At 44.9% G+C, this 25164-nt stretch overlaps 1 protein-coding gene across 1 annotated transcript; it reads right to left on the bottom strand.

Moving 5' to 3' along the window:
• Nucleotides 1-2341: 2341 nt before the first annotated feature.
• Nucleotides 2342-24749, bottom strand: mamdc4 (MAM domain containing 4). Its single transcript, XM_061262127.1, has 29 exons — nt 24692-24749; nt 21538-21627; nt 20400-20558; nt 19891-20016; nt 19311-19544; nt 18768-18881; nt 18158-18319; nt 17896-17996; nt 16173-16328; nt 14964-15054; nt 13850-13963; nt 13202-13300; nt 12667-12804; nt 12430-12560; nt 11898-12000; nt 11408-11512; nt 10919-11053; nt 10413-10537; nt 9726-9945; nt 9118-9255; nt 8372-8499; nt 7455-7545; nt 6919-7062; nt 6120-6245; nt 5798-5922; nt 5470-5572; nt 4903-5090; nt 4540-4611; nt 2342-3721 (listed from the first exon to the last, which is right to left on the bottom strand). Exons 1-29 carry the CDS (start codon nt 24747-24749, stop codon nt 3695-3697), a joined length of 3603 nt encoding a protein of 1200 aa, XP_061118111.1. The 3' UTR covers nt 2342-3694.
• Nucleotides 24750-25164: the final 415 nt, after the last annotated feature.

A 25164-nucleotide genomic window follows, 5' to 3' on the forward strand; every position in this document is an offset into this window, starting at 1 on the left:
TTTCTCCCTTAATAATAAAAGCCTTCATTTAAAAACTGCATTTTGGGTTTACTTGTGTTGTCTTTGACTAATATTTAAATTTGTTTGATGATCTGAAACATTTAAGTGTGACAAACATGCAAAAAAATAAGCAATCAGGAAGGGGGCAAACACTTTTTCACACCACTGTATATTGGCATGTGGATGTCATTATGACTCAGCACTGAGCATACATGTGACCTCTCAACCACTTCAAACAGTACACAGTGAAATTAACGTCACACCTCCTGTTTCCTGAGCATTTGACCTACAGTACATGACATGACAACAGTGTGCATGAATATTTGTGCAATATAGTGGCATAACTACTTAAACATCATGCTGAATGAATTTGGCATGAATTTGATGAATCCTCGAGGAGGAGACTCAAAAACTACTATATAACACTCACTGCTGCCAACTGGTTGCACTATGACAGAAAGCCTCTCTTGCTATTTGCATGTGATTACACTCCAACAACAAAAATATGAATAATATGTGTTTCTAACACATGAAACAATGTACAGTAGAATGCTGTCCGCTTCCTTTTTGTGCAAGGTGTCATAAATTCAAGGCCGTGGCATAAATACACCGCTCAAGATATATAAAAACTTCCTTGCAACTTACCATCATGAATATTTGACATTTGGAGCTGTCCAAATTTGGTATGAATTTCATGCACCCTCTTGGAGGAGAACGGATACGGCTCTATATAAGACTACTATATAAGCTGGTGGCACTATGACAGTGTGCCTTTCTTTGTATATGGATGTGATTTCACTCCAACATCTGTCAGGTTCTGTGTTTTCTGTTACCTGTTTTGTCTAAGTCTTTAGAGTTTTTGTTTATTTTTACTCACACCATAGTCTGTCTGTCAATTCATTAATTCCCTGTTATTTGTTTCACCTGTCTCCCACTTCCTGATTGTTTCCCACAACTGATTGTCCCTCTCATTATCTGTGTATAAAAACCCCTGTTTGTGTAGTTTGTGGTCAGATTGTCCTATGCGTTTGCCATACTATCCTGCATGTATTTCTATCTGATCTCCTGTTTGACCTGTTTTTTTTACTACTACTTTTTGGATTTCCCATCTGTTCTATTTTGACCCTTAGCTTTTGGATTCCCTTTGGTTTTTCAGATTTTGATTTTGGATTTTGTTTCTGTTTGGACTGCCTTTGTGTTTTCAACTCTTCACCTGTGACCATGACCACTCTCTGGATTATCTGTTTCCTGGAAGACCCGACCATTGCCTGAAATTTTGTTTACGAACTGCCTGATCTGCATTATATCTGTTTGCTGGTTCTAGGCCCCTGCCTGTCTGTTCTTCTCTGAAGTTAATAAAGACTTTGACATTAACTTCTGTGGTCATGCTCTTGGGTTCAGTGTTCTGGTGCCTGACAACATCAAACATATCTGTAATTTTCAACCACATTGTGGTCACGATGTAGAATTAAATTTAGTATCAGGACTATCTTGAGATCTTTCTCACCACATTTGGTGTGAATGTGAAGAACCCCCTTGGAGGAGTATTTAAAAGTCTAAAATGGCTGACTTCCTGTTTGTCTGTCTTGAGTAGATGCCCACCAAATTTGGTGCATGTAGGTGAAAATGTATGCCCACAATATAAGATAAACGCTTATTTCATGTATATTTACATGAGTTATGTAAGGAATAATCCATGACTAGGTGGTCATTACACAGTTTTAATGCACGATGTGGAGGCAAATAACTGTATAATCACCACCTTGGAGTGGATTATTCTGCTTATAACATGATCTTTTACTGGGTCATCAATATTTTTGCCGAATTCATCCAGGAAGACAACACTGATTCATGTGGGCCTTTAATGGGCTTCTGACATCTTAGTGATAGATAGAATCTAAATTGCCCACAAAATGTTTGTAAATAGCAGTGACGTAGGTTTTGTGAAAAGTACCCAACCCCTCGTACTCCACCTCACTGCTTTCACATTGACAGTGACAAAAGTGCAGCTTCAGTGGAGAGAACACAATAGTGAAGCATTTGTGAGAGGGATCAAGGAGCAAAATGACCAGTAAATGACTAACAACTGACTAACAAATTTAGAAGATCAACAGGGTTCTCAAAACAAGTCAAAAGGCTTTTGGCTTGTCCCAAAGATATTAGGCAGGCTCAGAGATTTATATTTAGCAATGTCATCCGATAATTATGCAAAAACATGCATCATGTCACATGGAAAATCATTTTATGAACAGCTCAGAAAAATAGCAGTCAAACACTAAAATATGCATAGTCCAATAAAAATTTTACGTGAATCAGTATGGAACACAAATCAAAGGCTCAATGATGATATGAAAAACGTGAAAAATATGCATAATCATCAAGTGTAACGTTAACTTTACAAACATTTGTATTTTAAACTAAACAAAGTACTGCAAGACAGATAACTGATCATTACACAGCTATAACTACAACATTATCCAAAAGGAAATCCAAAGTATGAAAGAGAGAAAGACAGGTTATTGAAAGGGGGTCAGGGGAGCCAAGGTGCTGTCTGAAGAGGTGAGTCTTCAGTCTGTGCCAGAAGATTTCCAGGGTTTCTACTGACTGCAGTGGGAAGCTCATTCCGCCACCAGGTCCAGTGGGGCCAGAACAAACAAGAGGCCTGGCCTGTAAGTGCAGATACGCAGTGGTGAAGCCAGCCAACCGAAAATAGCTGGATGGAGGGGTCTGGTACAGTAGGTGTGTTGGGTGATAACGATGATCCAACGGAGTTGTCCCTTTGTCAAACAGGCTAGCAGCAAGGGTTTGAATTTGAAGAGAGCCGATACAGGTGAAACAGGTGGCCAGTGGAGGGAGATGGAAAGGATGGTGCTGAGTCTGAGGACGTTGTAGATCAGGAGAGCAGCAGCATTCTGAGCTGCAGAGGTCTGATGGCAGTGGTAGGGAGGCCTGCAAGGAGGGAGTTGCAGTAGTCCAGACAGGAGATGATTGGTGCCTGGACTAAGAGCTGGGTTGTGCAGGCAATGAGGAAGGGACGGATTTCTGAATATTGTACAGTAAGAATCTGCACGTCCAGTCACTTCATTGTAAAGCGGTGCATTTTTTGAGCCAAAACGTGAGAAATCTGTTTTCACTAAGCTCTGCCTTTGTCACTGGGGTAATCCTAGACCAGAGAGCAATGTCCTGCTCTGCTCTGCAGACTGCTTGCTTCCATACCCCACTTACAGTAAAACCCCTGAATTCTCTAGAACTCCATTCCTTTCAGTTACCAGTAGTCATTGTTGCATCAGCAATGGGATGTTGGGTTAAAAACGTTCTAATCACATATTTCTGATCTTACACTTTAAAGGTGTCCCTGTCAATCCTGCAATCGCCCTGCCTGGCCGTAAGACAGTTTGATGCTGTAGAAGGTGATGTGTAGGGGTTGGAATATTTGTGTTATTTCGTATTCATGATGCCTTTACATTACAATGTGATTATCTTTACTTATGTTCGCACTTCTGCGCACAATGTCTTGAATGTGACAGGTCTTCCATGTCACTTGCGACAGGATCTACATATCAGCGCTTTGTTTATATACTGTATGTATCTGTAGGAGGAGTGTGCGTGCAACTAGGTTGACGCAGTACAACATGACACAAGCAGTTCTCCTGGTGTGATGTCACGATGGCGCCAGTGGCCTCTCTTCCTCCCTCTACACAATCGCTCGCTCCTCTGAACCCTGCAGGATAATGCCGAGTTAGTCCATTCGTAGCCTCAATATTCAGGCTCATAACTTCACAGTTCTACCAGCCTGATCCAGCTGAAACTGTGACATGTAGCCCAACAAGTCGGCTAAAGCTACTAGATGTAATGAGATTGCACAATGTGAACAGAAAACCAATTTCTTAAACCTGATTCATACTTTGTCGCACAATAAGTGTCCGTGTGGCAAAAATGAAGGCATATCAGACCTGCAGGGATCTGTTGGCAGCAATCATCAAATCTGGCCTCAAATCTAAATCCGGCCTAAATCCCAGACAATTAGCTGAACAGTTACTGCTACTGTCTTCACACCTGACTCCCAGGTAAAGGGAGGGTGGAAATACAGCAGTTCTCAGATGTCGAGGTCTAGGATTTGATGATTCCTGCTCAGGCGTGAACCAGGGTAATTTAGAGCTGTCAGCAAATTAAAAACAAGACAATTGGTTGGAACAAAAACCAGTATGCAGACCGGCCTTGTGCACCCCTGTTCTCGTGGTATGCCTCATTGAGGAACACTTGTCAAGAGGGTTGTCCGGCAAAGTATGAATTAGGCTTTAAACTGTGAATATAAAACATATACTGTATGTCAGTAAATGACACAGATTTTGCTTGTTAATCATTGTTAATTGTGTCAGGACTAATTCTGGGGTCATTTCTGAGGGTATACCTGAGTCACTCCATGACAGAAAATTTAATAAAACAGCATATCACTGCAATCTTTATAAATGCTGAGCGGGTTATCTTTCACATTTCCATCCGTGTAATAGGGACTGCCATTTGGCCTTCAGCACTCACAATATGAAATGAAGCGTTATCAAATCCGTCTTCTGGCTTACTGTTGACTGGGGGCACAGTCACTTGGTCCTGCTAAGAGATGGAAACGCACCATCATTACAGCTGGAACAAAGACCCCTTTATTATGGCCAGCATGCCAATGTCACACACCATCTTATCGCTGTTTCTGTCTATTAACTGATGAGTATTTCTCCAAAAAACTACCATGACTCACAGCTTGCTGCAGTGTGAGACAGTTTAATATGTAAAATGTGTACCGCAAAGTATATGTTGCACTTATACAGTATGTTGCAATAATAAAAAAATGATTCGCCTTTATTGGAAGTTTTTCAATTGAGGGCCATTGACTGTAACGTCACATACTGTGGTCTTTGGATCGTATGCTTCATTGGCGATGCCACAGCTGACTTGTGTCTGGGCTTCCCCCGAGGGGCCGGCATTTTGCTTCCTCCGCAGGTAAAACGCCAGCAGGCCAGCCAGAGTGACCACGAGCAGCAGCATCACAATGACTGACGCTGCGATCCCGCCGTTGTCATCAGAAGGGGGTGGGGCTAACAGGGGAAACAGGAGGAGCATCTATGCACATAACTGCATGGCAAGATATTAGATTGACACTGATAGACTCTCTCAGACTCATAAAAAGTCCAGAGAAATTACATTCAAAACTATTTACTGTGTGAAAGTGCACGGATGGCATCCCCAGGATGCCCAGGGGTCATGCAAGTGAATTAACAAGTGAATTGACCATGTTTGCTTTATAAACCTGCAGGAAACATCACTATTTTATTTTAAAATAGTGGAGCATGTGACAGTGTGTCTTACAGTCTGTATCCAATGCATTTAATGTCCTGTGGTACTCTGACGAGACATTTCCTGAAATGCTAATAAAGTCAGTATGAGAGTTGAATTCGGAGAGAGGCGCTGTCTCACGTTTTGTGTCTGTGTTCTCCCCCGCACAATTGACTCCTGGTGTGTACTGAATATCATCCAGAGCCAATGGACTGTTCCTCCCTTTCACCCCCTGAAACACAATCTACCACACACACGCACACACATTTGCATTAATTTAATTAGCTATTTATTTGCATAATTTTATGTGTGCCTGTGTTTGTGTGTATATTTGTGAGTAAATGAGTCTAAGTGTTTGTGTGATTACATGCATGTTTGTGTGTGTGTATGTGTGCATGCGTGTGTACTCAAACGTTAGCCTGTGTATGCACGTTTGCACGGCTGGGAAGCAACAGCGGCAATGCAGTACCTGGTATTCCTCCTGAGAGATTATGTCGATGTCAAAGCGTCTCCACACTTCAATAACCTGGCCCACACTCAGCAGCTGCACCTGGTCCTCTCCAAACAGCCTCACCACCAACAGATCACCTTCATCTGTAGGGGCGTCAATCAAACTCAAACACCAATCAATCAACTGGGCCTCTGCATGGCTCAGGCAGTAAGAGAAACCATGGCGATGATGGGCGGGGCTCTGCAGAGGACACATCGCAAGCTGGGCAGAGGGAAAAAGGGAACAGAAAGAGGAGAAACAGGAGGGGGAGGAGGAGGGGGCAGGGTGGGGCAGTTCTTACGGGATTCGGGCTTGTGAACCCAGAACCTTAGGCAGGTGCCGAGCGTGGGTGCCAGGTGAGGGCTCAGCAGCCACGCCTTCTGACCTGCCGTGTCCCGGGTGCTGCTGGGAAGGAGCAGGAAGTGACCTGTGGAGGAGGAAGCGGCAGGGCACGGTCAGCCTCAACAGAAAACGCCACCCACGCCACCTCCTCTGGGGAGGTGACCCATCTATCAGCACCTGTGAGCTTTCTGTTTCATCAAGGGGAGGGGTATTTAAATACGACAATATTTTCTAAGAATAGTCTCCTGGACTAAATTGTGTTTAGTATGGAGAACCTCCATTGAGAATGTCATTTAGTCTAGTTTAGTCTATTTAATTTAGGACTTGGCTTGTCTGTGAAACTGGCCCATGAGGATACACACAGACAAACACACAGTAAAAGGGTTTCCACAGTACATTTAGTTTTACACAATTAGCAAGTGCTCTTACCCAAAGAAGCTTACACAACTGTACATAGGTTCAGGCAACAAGTAGTGCCACGTACAAGGGTACAAGGTGGAAACGTAATAGAATGTAAGATGCATTCAGTCGACCGCACTGATGAATGGCCTGTCAGTACCAGACTGCGCCCGGTGTGCTTACTTGCACATGAAGTTTGGCATTTGCCATAAATAACATCTTACAGCCATTACATTTTTCAGGCAGAAAAATACATGGATTATAAAGAGTACAGTGGAGACTGAGACCTTGCATACATACTCACACGTATGTACACACACACACACACACACACAGGATGCAAGGGGATGAGGCATCACCTGTCTCTGACTGCAGGGTATGGTCAAGGGGCGGAGTGGAGTAGTGTTTCTCTTGTGCTGGGCTGGTCACCTCCCAGTCCAGCTGATCCCTAGACTGAGTGTTGGACCAGCCACATAGACCTTTCTCCAGAGTGCACTTTGCATCTGAAACACACACCCACAGACAAACACAAAGACACAAAGACACACAGACACACACCATTAGCATAATAGGGATGTAATTGTTCCACGGACAAATAGTGCAAGATTACCACTTGTACGGGTACAATCAGAATCATTAGACTCTCCTGTCAAAGACTTTATTTCAGATATGCATATTACACTACATTACATTACATTACAGGTGCGTTGAGGACCCTAGAGGAAAGTACAGTTCCAAGTGCTAGCATGATCACATAGATACAACTTGAACTAGATATATTCTCTCACTCTCAATTTCCGTTTTAATTTCGTAAAGGTTTGCGTTTTGCTTTGTTCAGTCCTTTTGTCCGTTTTCCGTTGTTAAAACTCACACACACACACACACACACACCCACCTCGTGGTGGACAGCTTTCAGCTGAGATGGCAATGTCGTCAATGGCAATGTGCACTTGATTGCCGCCTGCCCCCACCACCTCGAACTGCAGCTGAAACACACAACACCATCTCTGTCACCACAGATAACACAGGGCATCATCTCTGTCACCACAGACAACACAGGGCATCATCTCTGTCACCACAGACAACACAGGGCATCATCTCTGTCACCACAGACAACACAGGGCATCATCTCCGTCACCACAGACAACACAGGGCATCATCTCCATCACCACAGGCAACACAGGGCATCATCTCCATCACCACAGACAACACTGGGCATCATCTCTGTCACCACAGACAACACAGGGCATCATCTCCATCACCACAGACAACACAGGGCATCATCTCTGTCACCACAAACAACACAGGGCATCATCTCCGTCACCACAGACAACACAGGGCATCATCTCCATCACCACTGACAACACAGGGCATCATCTCTGTCACCACAAACAACACAGGGCATCATCTCCGTCACCACAGACAACACTGGGCATCATCTCTGTCACCACAGACAACACAGGGCATCATCTCTGTCACCACAAACAACACAGGGCATCATCTCCATCACCACAGACAACACTGGGCATCATCTCTGTCACCACAGACAACACAGGGCATCATCTCCATCACCACAGACAACACAGGGCATCATCTCCATCACCACTGACAACACAGGGCATCATCTCCATCACCACAGGCAACACAGGGCATCATCTCCATCACCACAGGCAACACAGGGCATCATCTCCATCACCACAGGCAACACAGGGCATCATCTCTGTCACCACAAACAGGCAGGGCAAAGGCAGCAGTACACCGCTCTAGCCGAACTCCAGTAAAGCGCAGGGGTGCTGCGAGTCTGTACAGTACCTGCCAGGACTCAGAGCTGCTGATGTTGCCATTGGCATGGCGCCAACCTTCCCCCTGGTTTAGGCTGGTGGAGAAGATCTTTGTTCTCGTCTCACCAACTTCAGGCTTGACATACACATTCAGAGTGCCTGAAACACAACATTACACAGCATACTTCACACCCTGCCGGCTATCGGTGGATGGGCTCCCCCTCTACAGCCTGGTTCCTCCCAAGATTCCTCCCCACTGGGGAGTCTTTTTTTTAATCTCATGTGCTTGCTATTTGGAGGTTCAGGCCAAGTTTTTGCCCTTCTGTTACTCTGTAAAACATTTTAGTTGCAGTCTTCTGTAGAAAGCACTATACAATTAAAATTGAACGCACACTCAGAGTGTCTGAACCATAGCATGATATGACACACATTGAGAGATCACAACACAATCAAACGCAACACAACACAAAATATATCAGATAGCCTGGAATACAATATAACACACATGCAGCAAGCTTACTGTAAACACAACACACTATAACACACATTCATATAGCCTTGAACACAGCACAACACAAAACAACACACATTGAGCGGACAATGCAATCCTAAGAAGACTAACCTAGGACACAAAACAATTAAAATAATACAACACACACACACAAAATACACATTAAAAGACCCGGGAACAACGCACAACATGACTTACTGTAATATAACACACATAACATACTCCACATAGAACATAAAACACCATAGAATAAATGGTGTACCTACCTGGCTTGTTTCCCCCCATGTGATACCAGAAATTAACACACTCTGTGTGGGGGGCACTGTTGCGCATCCGAGAGGTGAGAGTTGCGACATCACCCACAGGAAGGAACTTTGCGCTGCTGTCCACAATCATATAGTACCCTAAATACCAAGGGACAGACCAACCCCTCCACAATGAAACATAAATGGCTGACAGATTGACTCCAAATGATAAATACAACGTAGGGAAAGTGCAGTTACACATACTGTCTATTTCAATAGTACCTGTCTGTGGGGCCCACTCTCATACATTCCAGTAAGCTGTACAGTATGCTTTCTGGTTTGAATTTGTTCCAATGCATGTTAAACATTTGAATCCACATTTTCTAACTACTCCCTTGCTACTCCCTTGAACTCCCTTGAACTTTCGATGTAATTCAAGAAATGTCATCGCAAATTTAAGGCCCTCCAATCACAGCAACACAGTCCTAAATTATCCTGAGAAATGTAGAATAGCATCTAAAAATGTAATTCAGGAAATTTGTATTGAAAACTATCCTCAGAAATGCAGAAAAGTGGAGGGTGTCCCCAGAGTTACAGGGTGTCCCCAGAGTGCACAGACAGACCCTCACCCTGCTCCGTCTCCAGGGTGTGGTCGGATTTGGGGCTGGGCGTCACCCCACCGGAGATCTTGTTCTGGTGGACCCAGCGGGAGGAGCCAGAGGAGATATAGCTACAGGTCTGGCCCTCGAAGGAGCAGGCGAATGGAACTGAGCAGGGGCGGGCCAGAAGCGACACGTCATCTATCCCAACCTGTCCATCAAACCCAGAACGAATCACCTCAAAGACGACCTGGGAGAGAGAGGGGCAGGGAGTGGGGGACCATGGAGAGTGTGGGGAATGAAAGGGGGAGAGGGAGAGCAGGGGGAAGGGAGAGATAAAAAGAAAGGTGGACGAGAGACAATAATGTTTTATCAGTCTTTTTCTCACCTTTACCAAATTTGCAATTTCCATTTACAGAAAACCTGGATACCACTTTTTAAAACGCCACTGTACAGAAGCATAGGAACAGGCTGGCCGCACCCTTCCAAAATGGAGGCTGTTTTGGTTGATGAGGTGAGGGATAACTGTAAACTAAAGCCCTGATTGCAACCAATTACACACCGCCTCACAGGAGTCCTGTCCCAGTCATGATCACCTCACAGACTTTATTGAGAACCATTGTTTTACCTGGATTCACCACCCACAAATCCTCTTCAGTGAGAGTTCTGTGAGCGTATATCAATGAAAACATCATGGTATAAATGGCGGTAAGTTACCTGAAATTGGATGTGCTGGTGGGGGATGGGGCAAAGGCCCTGGAGCCATTGGTTGCCATGGGCACCTCCGCGCGTCCAGACCAGGACCTCATCCCCGCCCGAGAGCAACTTCACGTTGAGGGAACCTGGGAGGGAGACAGAAGGGTCCGTTTCAAAAGTCGGGGGGAGCGGGCGATTTATTGATTCAGGGAGAGTGACTTGTGGGGATGCTCCTCAGGAGGAGCGACTGATTCAAGGGGAGGGACTGATTCAGGGGGAGCGATTGATTCAGGGGGAGGGACTAATTCAGGGGGAGTGATTGATTCAGGGGAAGTGAGGACCAGCAATCACTCTCCTCTCAGCACGCTCGTACAGCTGGTTTTCCCTCCGCGGTGCAGTCAGCGTTGCTCAGCAGAGCACGTCACGCTCAGCCGACATGCAGACAACCTCAAATCCCTCCCACCCTAAGTGACGGTACAGTGCAGCCCGGCCCCAGGCAGCGCTGGCTGGGTGCTGCACGACCTCACCTGTCTGAGGGCCGTAGAGTTTGTAGAAGAAGGACAGGCAGTATTCAGTCTCTGTGGCGGCGTGAGGGAAGGACAACAAGCGAGCAGTCAGCCCTCGGAGAGAAGAGTTCCACATGTCCACAACCAGACTTCTACCTACAGGGAGAGCAAGAGAGATTCATTTCTTTCATGTGTAGTCTACATAATAGACTATGTTTCACATGTCCAAAACCAGACTTCTACCTACAGAGAGAGTGAGAGAGAGAGAGGGACAGAGGGACAGAGACAAATTTCATTTTTTTCATTAGTAGTCTACATAATAGACTACATTTCATATATCCAAAACCAGACTTCTACCTACAGAGAAAGCGAGAGAGAGAGAGAGAGAGAGAGAGAGAGAGAGAGGGATTTGATTTTCATTTGTTGTCTACATAATAGACAGTCAATAACCAGACTTCTACCAGACAGAGATAAATAACTTTATCGATTAACATCCCCTCTCGTACATACCGATGCCTATAGTGTGGTCCATTCCATTCAGCAGAGTCCAGTCAAAGTTGTCAGACTGGTCCTGATACCACTTGCAACTATCGGTCTCAAAGTTGCAGTATAGGTCTGAAGAAAACACAAAATCACCATTAAAAAGCAACATCAAGTAACAATATGCATCTTTTGAACAGTAACATGTCAAGTAATCAAGTAACAGTTACACCTCTTTCAATACTATTTTATATTTTAGGACATGACTAAACCTCATCTGGTCTTAAAGTCCTAACAATAGAAACATCTAACCTCTTGTGACTCAAAAGTTGCTGCACAGGCTTAAACAATGACAGAGCTACCTCAAGCAATGTAGACGGAATAGCGGTTAAAGTGCTTTTACCTTTAATTTCATATCAACCAGTCAAACAAACTCCAGAGAGCTTACAGTTACATTTGAGCACCCGAAAGGAATGCTGGGTCCTAATTGAAAAACTATATTCATGGAGACACCGCTCACCTTGGTTAGTAGCTGGCAGATCTTGTGCGTGACAGTTGAGAAAGCGGACATCTGTCACAACTATTTGAGCATGTTTGTATTTGGCGAGGGCCCCCAGTTCCAACTGTTGGGTGTGAGAAACATTTTTTTTAAAATGAGCAGACAACATCAGAAGCACTGAGTCACAGAGCACTCCAAACAATGACAGCGGGGGACGGGGGCGGGGTCAGTCCTCTCTGATGAGCACAAAGGGGGGGACATGTAAATGGTAAATGGTTGGAATTTATATAGCGCCTTTATCCAAAGCGCTGTACAATTGATGCTTCTCATTCACCCATTCATACACACACTCACACACCAACGGCGATTGGCTGCTATGCAAGGCACCGACCAGCTCGTCAGGAGCATTTGGGGGTTAGGTGTCTTGCTCAGGGACACTTCGACACAGCTTGGGCGGGGGATCGAACCGGCAACCCTCCGACTGCCAGCCGACTGCTCTTACTGCCTGAGCCATGTCGCCCCACACATGTCTGACGGTGCACGACAGACGCACTTGGAAGCGGTGGCCCCGAGCACCGATGTACACCTTCGCCTTCAGCCCCTCGCCCTCAGTCTTCCCGGCGGCCTCCCACAGGCGAGACCGGGTCCCCAGAAACCCGTCGATCACACTGACGGACAGCTCGCCTGGGGGGCGTAGAGGAGAATACCATGATTAATGTGGAGAAAGGGAACGGGGGAGGATGGTGGGAGAGAGACAGGTTAAAGAGACAGCAGGAGGGAGCAGCAGTACCGATGTGGGAGTTGTTCCCGCTCAGATTGTAGGAGAACTCTAGGGTGCAGGCTGGGCCAGACGGGCCCAGGAGAGGAGTGCGAGTTTGAGCCTCGGTCAGCTGCTGCCCTGGGAACTCAGTCACGTAGAGATAAGCACCTGAAGGGAGAGAGAGGCACAGTCACACACTCACACTCACACACACACACTTATTCAAACACATGGTTGTTTTTACACACTCACACAACTGCACACTCCCCCCCACACACACTCATTCAAACACACACACACACACACACTTATTCAAACACACGGTTGTTTTTACATACTCACACACACAACTGCACCCTCCCCCACACAAACTCATTCAAACACATGTGTGTGTATGCGTATAGTGGTGTGTGCATGTGTGTGTGTGTGCATGTGTATAGTGATGTGTGCATGTGTGTGAGTGTGTTTGAGTGAGTGTGTTGCTGTGTTTGTACATACACAGCCACATTGAATTATATACACGTATAGAGGCACAAATTAATTTACTCTCACACATATACAGTACCTTGCGAGGACCCATTCTGTGGTTGGTTCTGAGACCAGCCTTGTGTCCCAATACTGGTGTCAGTCCAGCCAGTGATGCCCTGAGCATAAGAGAAGTCTCCTGCAACCACACAATATAGGCCCACCATCCGTCACAGAGAACTAAATGGTAAATGGTTGGCATTTATATAGCGCCTTTAACCAAAGCACTGTACAATTGATGCTTCTCCTTCACCTGTTTATTCACACACTCATACACCAATGGTGATTGGCTGCCATGCAATGCACCAACCAGCTCGTAAGGAGCATTTTGGGGTTAGGTGTCACTCAGGGACACTTCAACACACCCAGGGCGGGAATCGAACCGGCAAACCTCTGACTGCCAGACGAATGCTCTTACCACCTGAGCTAATGTTGCCCCATACTAGCCAACAGAACTTACAAAAACAATTACACTTAAATATTCCCATATATACAGTATACTGTATTCATATACACTCAGACAAAAAGGGAATAAAACATTTGCTAAACCTATGCACATAAAAAAGCATGTATAAGTAGTACTGTGAAGGAGTGGCCCTAACACTGATGGCTGGTGAAGGCATGTATTATAGGCGAGCATACTCCCACATGTACGCACACACACATACACACACATACACACACTCACCACATTTGGCCTCGTCTTCAGAGATCGCACAGTCTTGGTGAAAGTCACACATCTTCTCACTGGAAGTGCAGGGGTGGCTGGGGGGACTGGGGTGGGTCACCGCTGGGGAGGACTCTTTGGAAGCAATTAAAGGGAAGAAGAAACAGGAACGATAGAAACGGCTCTTTCTACCAACTATGTATCTTATCCGTACTTGTGCTTATCGTTGCTTCTCTGGCCCTCCATTCCAACCCGTTCCTTGAAGGAGCTGGGAGCCAGCAGCTTCCAAAGGAAACATGAAAACAACCTTTGTGGAAGTATTCTTTCTGAATATAAGACGGCCTGTAGCGTAATGGTTAAGGTACAAGACTGGGTCCTGCAAGGTCAGTGATTCGATCCCCGGTGTAGCCACAATAAGATTGCATTGCATTGCTCTAGGGGAGGATTGTCTCCTGCTTCGTATAATCAACTGTACGTCGCTCTGGATAAGAGCGCCTGCCAAATGCCGTTAATGTAATGTAATGCTGAGAAGCACTTACATTATCTAACCCAAACAGGAAGTTCAGAGGGAGGGGCTTTGAAACCTCTACAGCAGGGGTGTCCAAAAAAGGGCCAGTGTGAGTTGCAATCACTTATCTTTCACCTCCTTCTTCCTTGCCTTGCCCCTCTCCTTGCTCCTCATTCCACCCATCAGGGGAGGCAAGAAAACGAAGAGTTTTCATGTTTTTTTGCTCAATAAGACTTTGCCTCCTAGCTCAGGCATTTAGCTTCTAGAATGAACATCAAAGGGACTGGATTTTCCTTAAAGACGCAGACCTTGATCGTTTTCCGGCTCAGAAAAGGAGGTGAAAGGTGGTGCAAAATAAGCTATTTTGTGCAGGATTAGTTACATTGTTAAAACAGGTGTCATGACATTGGGTTAAAATAAAAGCCTGCACCCACACCGGCCCTTTCCGGATAAGACTGGGCACCACAGCTCGAAAGCAACCCAGAGGAGAAGAGGAGCGTCAGACTCTCACAGACGTGCTACTTCCCAAGCTGAACAGATACACCTATTCCTGCATCTGTTCAGACAGCTCACTCTCATGACTTGGCTGGCTTTGGTGGGTGAAAGAACAAATGAACAAATACTCACCATTGATGATCCGACAACCTGGTGACATTCTGATGCTGTCCACAGCGATCCCGCCAAATTCTTCATCCCTTATGGCACCCACCAGCACAAGCTGAGAGTGACAGAAATAAACTGAGAAACATATTGAGGTATTTATGATGTTAAATATATGTGTTTGTGTGTGTGTGTATGTGTGTGTGTGTGCGTGTGTGTGTTTTCATGTCGAATAATATAAACATTGTTACTTATTTCCGGTCATTCTTATATACAGTCGTATGCAAAGATTTGGCCACCCCTGGTCAAAATCTTGGTGAACAGACGCAAACCTGAACTGTAAATGTTATACATGAGACCTCTCTGCAAATTGTAAAGCAAGGTTGCTTTTTATTTTCATTTTTACTGTCTGTAAATGATAAAAAGGCATACGACCGTTTTTGACTATTTGAAAGGGGAGGAAGAGAGAGATAACGACATTATTATTGTTCATATAGTTGTTATTTCTGCCATTGTTGTTTTGCAATACCATACTAATGGTGTATCCATGCCAATAATGGCTCATTTTAGGGAGGACGGTTATAACAAACAGGAAAGAGTAGACAAACTGGAAATACGGCCTGCTGCCACGTCCCAGAGCCTTGCCGCAGAGTAGTGATGTTACAAATGTGTTGAGTCCGTAAATCAGTTTTCCCTGAAGCCTCGGCTTCGAAGTTTGTATCATTTTCAGAAAATCTTGTGACTGACGACAAAGGAGGCCTCGTTTGGAATAGAACGATGTGATCGGTTCCGTTTTGAGTTTAGGGTTTTACATATGAGGAAGCAATCCCCACTTTAACTTGTGGGTAACTTGTTAACTTGTTAAGTGCCAAGAGTGTCTCCCCAGTCACGAAAACACTTTCATTGCCCATTTGAAATTATCCCTCTTTATTTCAATTTTCCTATGTTCCCCATTTTGTAGTCAACAGTCACTTAGCATAATTGTATGGAAAATTAGTAGGGAATAATAACACCAGCAAATGTAGCCTAATGATAACTGTAAGTGCAGTGAAACCACAAGAATCCTGTTACACCAGTGGTAGGCTACACTTACCACTAATGCCATTATTTGACATTTTACACTATTTTACCATGGCCGGAAAGCCACAGAAAATCTTTTCACTGCGAAAAAAAATCTTCCAGCACACCATAAAGCCTCATTTCCCCTTCACTACCGCAGAGCTCCCACCTGCTTACCTGGAAGGTGGCGTTAATGACGAGCTCTACCCGCGCCTTCACCCAGAGGTCTTCCAGCTGTCTTCCCCTCTCCCACACAGGGTACATCCCGCCATCCACCACCATCACAGACAGCCCCCCTGACCGGGGCCCGAACTGGTGCGTGTACAGCACCATCTGCAGATGGGACAGGAGAGAGACGCGTCAAATGCCTGGGTTTTGCTACAGGCTAGACCGAGCATATACTCAGCTCCAATGTTCCCTCTGCTCCTTAAATACTGGAGGTTCTGCTTGGGTTTCCTGCGCTATATTATAGAGTAGTCCAGAATGTACACTGCCAACACACAGCACTTGGCCACATAATACATTTTCAGAAGATGCAATAAATTAGAATGCTTTGGCTTCAACTTTATGGAGATGACTTTTAATGCTAAGAATTAGGAGGTGAGTATCTGTAAATCTGTGGGTCTCCTACAGGCCAGAGCACATGCAGACTAACTACAGTGTAACAGTTTATAAAATGCCTACAGCAGGGGTCTCAAAGTCCAGCCCTGGAAGATCACAGTCTCTGCTGGGTTTTGTGATTTTCTTTCAATCAACTGCCAATTTAGGCCTTGGAAACAAGGTGCACAGACTCTAATGAATGACTTTATATAAGCACATCTAAAACCTGCAGACATGGCAGCCCCCCAGGACTTGAGATTCCTCACATACAGGGAAACAATCTCAACAGGCGACAGCCTGGCTATATTTACATAAGCATTCGTTCCAGATAGTCTATTTTGGTAAGCCTATTGCAGGCCTATTTCTCAGCCTCATAATGGCTTCCTTGACTCTCATTGGCGCAACTCTGGTCCACATGTTGACATGCCAATAACAGACTCCAAAGTCAATAAAAAGCCTAGAATCAAGACTAGATACTCAAAGCTTTCATATACCTGCACGAAAGAAGAGATTAAATACACCGGACTAGCTGAGAAGCCAACTTTCCAATTACATTTGGTCCCCTAAAATTGGAGGACTGTGTATAAAAAGGGATGTAATTCCTACACAGATCACATGATATTGATGTAAATGCCCTGGTGGCAGACTGCACAACCAATGACTACAGAGCCAAAAGAACAGAAATTGTAGCACTGTGCAAATACTTACGGACTGCACTGTAGTGTATTACATTATGAGTGAAGGCAAATACCCTTTACCCCAAGAGTGGATGTCTCTATCGGTTAGTGGGCTGAAACAATTTACTGTCATTTGGTGGAAAACATTAAGAGAAACCTGCACAGTGATGCCACCTTAATATATGAGGAAGAGTTAGTCTGGGATGAAGAAGAATCTATAGTCATACTAAAATGCTTTCCATGGCCAATGTACTTTAATTTTCAATGGCAGACAAATACATCTGCCCTTCTCTCCATTGTAAGGTCTTGTATTGATTCAGGAGAGCACAAACCAGCATTTGAGGAGTGTTCTTCATGTGTAGCATGAGTGGCAGATTACATCAGAGGATGACATTAGTACCAATCTTCCTCAAACCCTCCCTCCCTGGGTGATGCTGGCACTGGCACATATGGGATTCAATACCAGACCATGGGGACCATTCACATAGAGGAGCCATGTCTTAACAGGGTGAACCACCTTCCATGGCACCCTTATTGGCCTTAAGCTGGACAGGCCTTTTCTGAGGGTAAGTCTATACACCCCTGCCCCTGTAGAACAGCCTGACACGCTGTGGAAACTCTACCTGGCATGGATGCGTGCTATTGGTCGCTTCTAGGACAGGGCTCTGAAAATTTGACCAATCATCCTTCAGGCTTTCTGGTTTGGTAAGGTATAGGAAGGAACCTAAAAAAAAGTTTACATGTATTATTATTGTTATTGTTATTATTATTAGCAGTAGTATTATTATTAGTATTAGTAGTAGTATCGCAGATTTATTAGTATGAGTAAGTATTTAAAAGTTTTAAAACCAGGAGAGCATTTGTTCATTGTTTGCCTGTGTACACCTGAGGCACTGTTAGTGCTGTGGTCTCGGCCCGGACCAACTCTGGGATCACTAGAGGACAAAGGTAGCTGGTGCTGATTGGTCCTGCTCCATTTCAGTGAGGAAAATGTCCTCAGGTCCCACCCACAGAGGTCTTCCTCAAAGTCACAGCCCCAGTACCCACCTGGATGCACACAGACAACATTTTCCACCATGTCCCACCCCACCATCACATCTCTTTGATTTTTGTCCAATATTTTTATTCAAGAGATAAAAATGAATTATGTAAGCATAATAACATATTTCAAGGGTAAGAGTTAAACACCAAACTGGCCCATACGATATTCTCCCTCTCTCATACATACAAGCATGAGAGTGGAAAATGCTAAATCAATAGCTAATATCTTTTCTCTCATTTGACAGCAATGTATAACAAATTATGCAACTAGGTCTGTTGCGTTCGCTTTATTCCCTAATAATATTCTTAACGTTTCATTATCCGACCAAATAGAAAAGGTGGGAATTTCAACAATAACTTGAAATTAAGGATAAAGAGCAGAGCAGGCAGGGGTAAGTTGTACATTAGATTGCCTGGGAAAGCCCTCATGCCCCCCCTCCCTCCTCATTCTCACCACAGTCTGCCTCATCAGTGCCATCACCACAGTCATCAGAGCCATCGCAGATCTGGTGCCACTCCACACAACTCCCCCTGTGGCACTTGTACTCACAGTGCCCGTGCTGAGGGGCTGAGAGAGAGAGAGAGAGAGAGAGAGAGAGGGAGAGAGAGAAGGGGGGAGTGAGAGAGAGAGGGAGGGGAAGAGAAGGAGAGAGGGAGGGAGAGAGAGAGAGAGAGAGGGAGAGGGGGGAGAGAGAGAGAGAGAGGGAGAGAGAGTGAGAGAGAAGGGGAGAGAGGGAGGGGAAGAGAAGGAGAGAGGGAGAGAGGGGGAGAGAGAGAGATAGAGGGAGGAATACAGTGTGGTAGGGAGAGAGGAGGGGAAAGAACATGGGGATAAAGAGAGAGAAAGTTTTGAAAAAATTTTGAAAAAGAAAAATGCCAAGAGGACATCATACGGATGGCCCTAACAAAGCTGACAGTGAGATCATAGTGTTTCAAACCTACAGAAGAAAAGGGATGTGGCCCCCTGTCCTCTCCCCCCTCCCCCCTCCCTCCTCACCAGGCAGGCCGCAGTTCAGGAACTCCAGCTGGTCGATGGCCACGTCTCCAGGATGCCCCTGCTTCCGGCGGGAGTGCAGGTGGAGACGGAAGCCCTGGGATACGCGGCCCAGGTAGACGGTGTCCTCCCTCCACCCCCGGAAACTGGACGTCTGGGGCCGCCACACCACGGCCTGCTCCCCGTCCGCCCGCTGCAGCACCCCCCACAGTGCGCCCCCGTCCAGCCCCGTGTGGCCTGGGGGAGGCAGGGAACCCCACATCAGGCCCCGGTCACGCCATCACCGGGCACAGCGTTTCGGCTCAATAGGCGGTCAATTCAATTGAAATTTGTTTATTGAATTGAAACAATCTGCAAAGAATATGTCTGAGTGTTTTGAAACTGAACTGAGCCCAGGCCTGAATCACAGCCAGTGCCTTCAGACTACAGTCCATGTGTTACACTTTAACACCACTGTTACAGAGATACAGAGATGACATTTGTGTGCATTAGCGTGTGTCTGTGTGAAAGAGGTTCTGCGTGTGTGCAAGATAGTTTGCGACTAAGTGTGAGTTTGTGGGTGTATGTGTGTCCACATCGTCACCTGAGTCCCATATGAAGTATCTGAGCCTGAGCTGGCAGGTGAGTGCTGATTGCTTCATCATGGGAGACACCAGCATGGCTGTACTGAGGGTATCTGTGTTCACTTGTGTCACTCCCATGAACCACCCTGCAAACACAAGTTACTCAGGTTACTGCAGGACCCCAATCAGCACGTGAACACCACTTAACATAACATAGCAATGGGACACACTCCCTTCCAGCCCACAGCCTACGAGGCAGCTTCACCAACCGTTCACTACCATTTAGAAATACTGCAATCTGCATGGTAAACCACATGAGTCCTGTCACCGTCATAGTAAGATTCAGAAACACAAAGTCACACTTGTAAGCACACAGGATATGTGTTCCTGCTCAGGTGAGGCAGTGTGCACCTGTACAGGTAAGTAACAAGGCTCGGGTAAGGCAGTGTGTACCTGTACAGGTGAGGGGAGTGTGTGTCCCTGTACAGGTAAGGGAAAGGCTCAGGTGAGACGGTGAGACGGTGTGTACCTGAGGAGGTGCCAGTTGTGTAGTCGGAGGATGGTCCACTGTCGGGCAGGCTGGCTCCCCGCTGGCGTCTCTCCCAGGTGTACTGGGAGCTCACAGACTGGTCCTCCCAGCCACACATCGCCGCATCCTCAAAATCACACACAAAGTCCCCGTTGTAGCCTACACACACACACACACACACACACACACACACACACAAACATGCACACACACAAACACACATGAAACATACATACCCACATGATGGATTTACATACAATAGTAGCTTACAAGGCAGAGATTACACCATACCTATCAAATGAGTGATGTCAATAAGCCATAATGATATTTAGTAATGAGCTTAGATTACATTTTGCCTGACATTTGCCTTTTAAAGAAAATGAGTTGTAACTAACATGGAAATGCACATTATGTCATGTCTTTTTTCTATATGGCAGATTGAAAATGTAGAATTAACATTTTAAACATGTTTACACCAATGTAAGTTTCATATCCACAAACAGCAGATATTTGCAGAAAATTACAATTATAAGCTCTAGAACAGCCAGAAGCATAGATAGGCTAGGTAAAGTTGTGGACCACTTTATTATCCTAACACTGTCTGCCTTCACAGTCTATGACTGTCACTGGCAGTGACTCATCACACGGACACACACAAGGGATGAAATGGGGTAAGGACTTGCTACTTGCTATCAGTTGATACAATTTCAATATTCCATGGTGTGTGGCATACCATATCCATGTGCATAAATAAAATGTGTACAAGACAAGATACCAAGGTACTGGAACAATGCTATTGATATTATTCCCCATGTGAACAATAAATGTGTGACCTGGAATAAATTTATATTTTCCTCAACCACAATATGCAAGTTTTTTGCAGCTTCGGAGGCAATTCCATTTCAATTTGATCAACTATGGAAATGAATGACTGGAATCACAGGAAGTTTGACAAGCGCAGCAATTATCTAAGGTAACCCAACGAACTATTAGTAAAGAAAACGTTCACTCAGTTCAATCAGCATTGCATACATATGTAGCAGTAGAGTAGAGTAACTGTGTTTCAGCTTTTATCAGTGCATTATACATGTCAATGGGAATTGGCATATGTATTGTGTGGTGTGTTTGTTGTGCTTACCGCAGTTTTGCTCATCGCTGCATTCCAAACAGTCGCACACAAAGTCGCACTTCTTGTGTGTCAGGCACTCCTTTTCCAATACACCCGTCGCTGCAAAAGTGAGTTCACACTGAAAACTTCTGTATGACAGAGTATGCACACTTCTGTATGACAGAGAGTTACAGGAAGCGTGTGCAACAATGTGCCCACAGTGTAAGCACAAAAATGCCATATACGGCTAGGTGTGACATCACTCGTCCAGAAGAGTCATTCATAAAAATAATATGAAAAATAACTTTACGAGTTCAGAGACTGAAGTCCTGCTTTCTGAGATGGATAAACAAAACGCTTTGATACGTACATGCATAGGTTACGGTGTATTGCCCCTATGATGCTGGGTAATCCAGCGATGGCATGGAAGTCATTCCTGTACTTGTTCTATGGCGCATGTGGTGCAGCTGGGAGAGAGCCTCATGGCCAAGGGGAGCAGACCAGTAGCAGAGGATTCTGTCCCATATTCTGTCCCATGACTCTATTAGACTTTATTATTATTATTTTATTTATATTGCAGGATTATACAATAACCTCAGCAGCTAACCTCAATAGTACAGTACCAGTCAAAAGTTTGGACAGACCTTGCCCTTTTCTGCTTTTTCTGATTGATGACAGAGGAAATAAGACATCAAACAATTCACATGTGAATTCACATTCCTCAGACCTTTGATGACTAAAAACCATTTCAACCACGAATGTGTTCCATACTACTATCATCATAATTTACAGCTGAATCAAGTCCCAACCCCCAATTCCCAAAAAGATCCAATTAAATGCAAAGTGGTTTTAGTATCGCTCGAGATATCCAGACTCTAGTGATGTTGATAGATTTCATGGCATACAAATATATGCAACCAAGTACAAAACATGACTTTCATTTCACTTTATGTTAATTTGCCTCAAACATTGAAATGTATAAAAAGTGGTGTGATTGCTACATGGTAAAAATTTATAAATGTATAAAAATACTCTTTAATAAAAGCTGAGAATCTTCGTATTGACACAGGTGAATTGTTTGATGAAACAGAGAAAATAAAACACTAATCAGAAAAATAACAAAAAAGGCTCCAAAATGTGTCCAAACATTTGACTGGTACTGTATATCAATATACTGATAAATTCAGAATTATAATTTAAATACAGTAAAACATGCCACTGTCAAACAGGATAACTTCAACAGGCTCACACCTTGTTCCTAAGAATTTATACAATGATGAGCCGAAACATTATGACCTAATACACTGTTGGCCCTCTGCGTGCCGCACAAACAGCTCTGACCCGCCGAGGCATGGACTCAGCAAGACCTCTGAAGGTGCCCTGTGGTGTCTGGCACCAAGACGTTAGCAGCAGATCCTTTAAGTACTGTAAGTTGCAAGGTGGATTGGACTTGTTCCAGCACATCCCAGATTCCCAATCGGACTGAGATGTGGGGAATTTGGAGGCCTGGGCAATACCTTGGGCTCTTCATTATGTTCCTCAAACCATTCCAAAACAATCTGTGCTGTGTGGCTGGGCACATTATCCAGCTCAAAGAGGCCACTACCATTAGGGTATACCGTTGTTATGAAGGGGTGTACCTGGTCCGCAATGATGTTTAGGTAGGTGGCACGAGTCAAACTGACATCCACATTTATGCCCAGACCCAGGGTTTCCCAGCAGAACATTAGCCAGAGCATCGCACTCCCTCCACCAGCTTGTCTTCCTTCCACAGCGCATCCTAGCGCTATCTCCTCCCCAGGTAAACGGCGAACACATCCACATCCACGTCCACATGATATGACCAAAAACTGGACTCATCGGACCAGGCAACCTTCTTCCATTGCTCCAAGGTCAGTTCCTCAGACCACAACCGGTAGGTACTCACCACTGCTGACTGGGAGCGCACCACAAGCCTTGCCGTTTTGGAGATGTTCCAACCCAGTCATCCGGCCATAACGTTTGGCCCCTTGTCAAAGTTCCTCAGGTCTTTACGCTGGCCCATTTCACTTGCATGCATGTAGTCATGTCGACTACAAGACTCAACTGTTTGCTAACCGTTTAATATATCCCAGACCTTGACATGCCCTGTTGTTATGAGATAATCAATGTTATTCACTCCATCTGTGATCATAATGTTTTGGCTCATCTGTGTATATATAAATTATTTTTGAAAATGGAAGGCGAAGAGCACGTGAGTGATATGGATCAGTCAGAAATTTTGTTCGTACCCAAGAAAATATTCCAAATAGGAGAAAATGGGTGAGAGTTCTCTTAAAAGCGATTTAAGAACAAATCTGTCCGTACAAGTGATTCTTGGATGAAGTTCATAAAGTGGAATGCGCTTTATTCAGAAATGTTGCTAAATACAATCTAATCTACCTCCCAATCAATTAGAAGTTTTTATGGGACATCCGGAGAAAGGAAGCTCAAAGGCCAAAGAGTTTCCTAACCTCGCGAACAGTGCCAATACCTTCTGTCAGCCAAAGGTCTCAGATGAGAATCAGATAAACGGCAAATATCACCTTTTAGTGGATCCATGAAACTGGACTTGATTTCACCCATGCATTTTTAAAGGCCATGCTCATGAAGCCAGTTGTGTGTACACAGTGTGTGTGTGTGTGTGTGTGTGTGTGTGCACGCATGTGTGTTTTTTCCCACTGGAATGGCATCTTATAATGGCCCTTGCAGTTAGCATATAGCACAAAATACACACAGAGTGTGTGAGATACAGAGATAACGGAGTATGGGTTGGATCATTAGCGAAAGTTTAACACAGATATGACAATGCTTGAAAAATGTTTAAATTGACTTTGAGGACAATGCACGGTTAATAAAAGCTAAATACTTACAGCATGAGGAAAACTGAATAACAATGAAGTAAACTTAGTTACAGGCTGGGTGAACTGAAATCTATCGGCAAGAAAGCAGATACGCAGATACGGCTAGTATCGTCATTATGCCATAATGCTAACCGTCATTCTAGAACAAAATTTCATTCCACAAAATTCTACGAATTGGCACTGAGGTCAGTAGCAGAGAATAGAGCAAGAAGACACTCCCAATTAAAGCAAAATAACGGCAGTGTGAATACTGAAAATCAGAAGTGCGACCTCCTCTCCTCTCCTCTCCTCTCCTCGCTCACCCCAGTGCACCTCAGCCAGCACCAGCAGCAGGGCCCAAATTCTGCCACACAGAGCCATGTCTCCTCTCCAAGAGCCGCGTGGAATATCCGTGCGTCACAAAGCTCAGTTCTGATAGCGCTTGTTTCTTCCCTCTCCTGCCCTCCCTTCACCTCCCATCAGAGATAACACCTGGACTTTAAATCCAATGAATAATGCTTGCGTAGTTGCCCATAAATAACTGCTGGTGGCTGTAAGCATTACCTCCTAGTCACAATCTCACAGTTTTGGTTACACCTGCATCATCCGCCTCTTAGCTAGCATCAGCTGGGGGTCCCTAAACTGCTGCCATTCTTCGTGTGGTGCAGTGATCCAAATCAAACTCTTTAAATTCAGTTTATATTTGGTATTGCCCACTGATGGTGGCAGAGTTGAATGTGGCCATTTGCTCTCCTGGGCATCACAGTGTTAGCTGACCCCTCTGGTCAAATGAGAG

Source organism: Conger conger, chromosome 12 (assembly GCF_963514075.1).
Source record: "Conger conger chromosome 12, fConCon1.1, whole genome shotgun sequence".
NCBI lineage: Eukaryota > Metazoa > Chordata > Actinopteri > Anguilliformes > Congridae > Conger > Conger conger.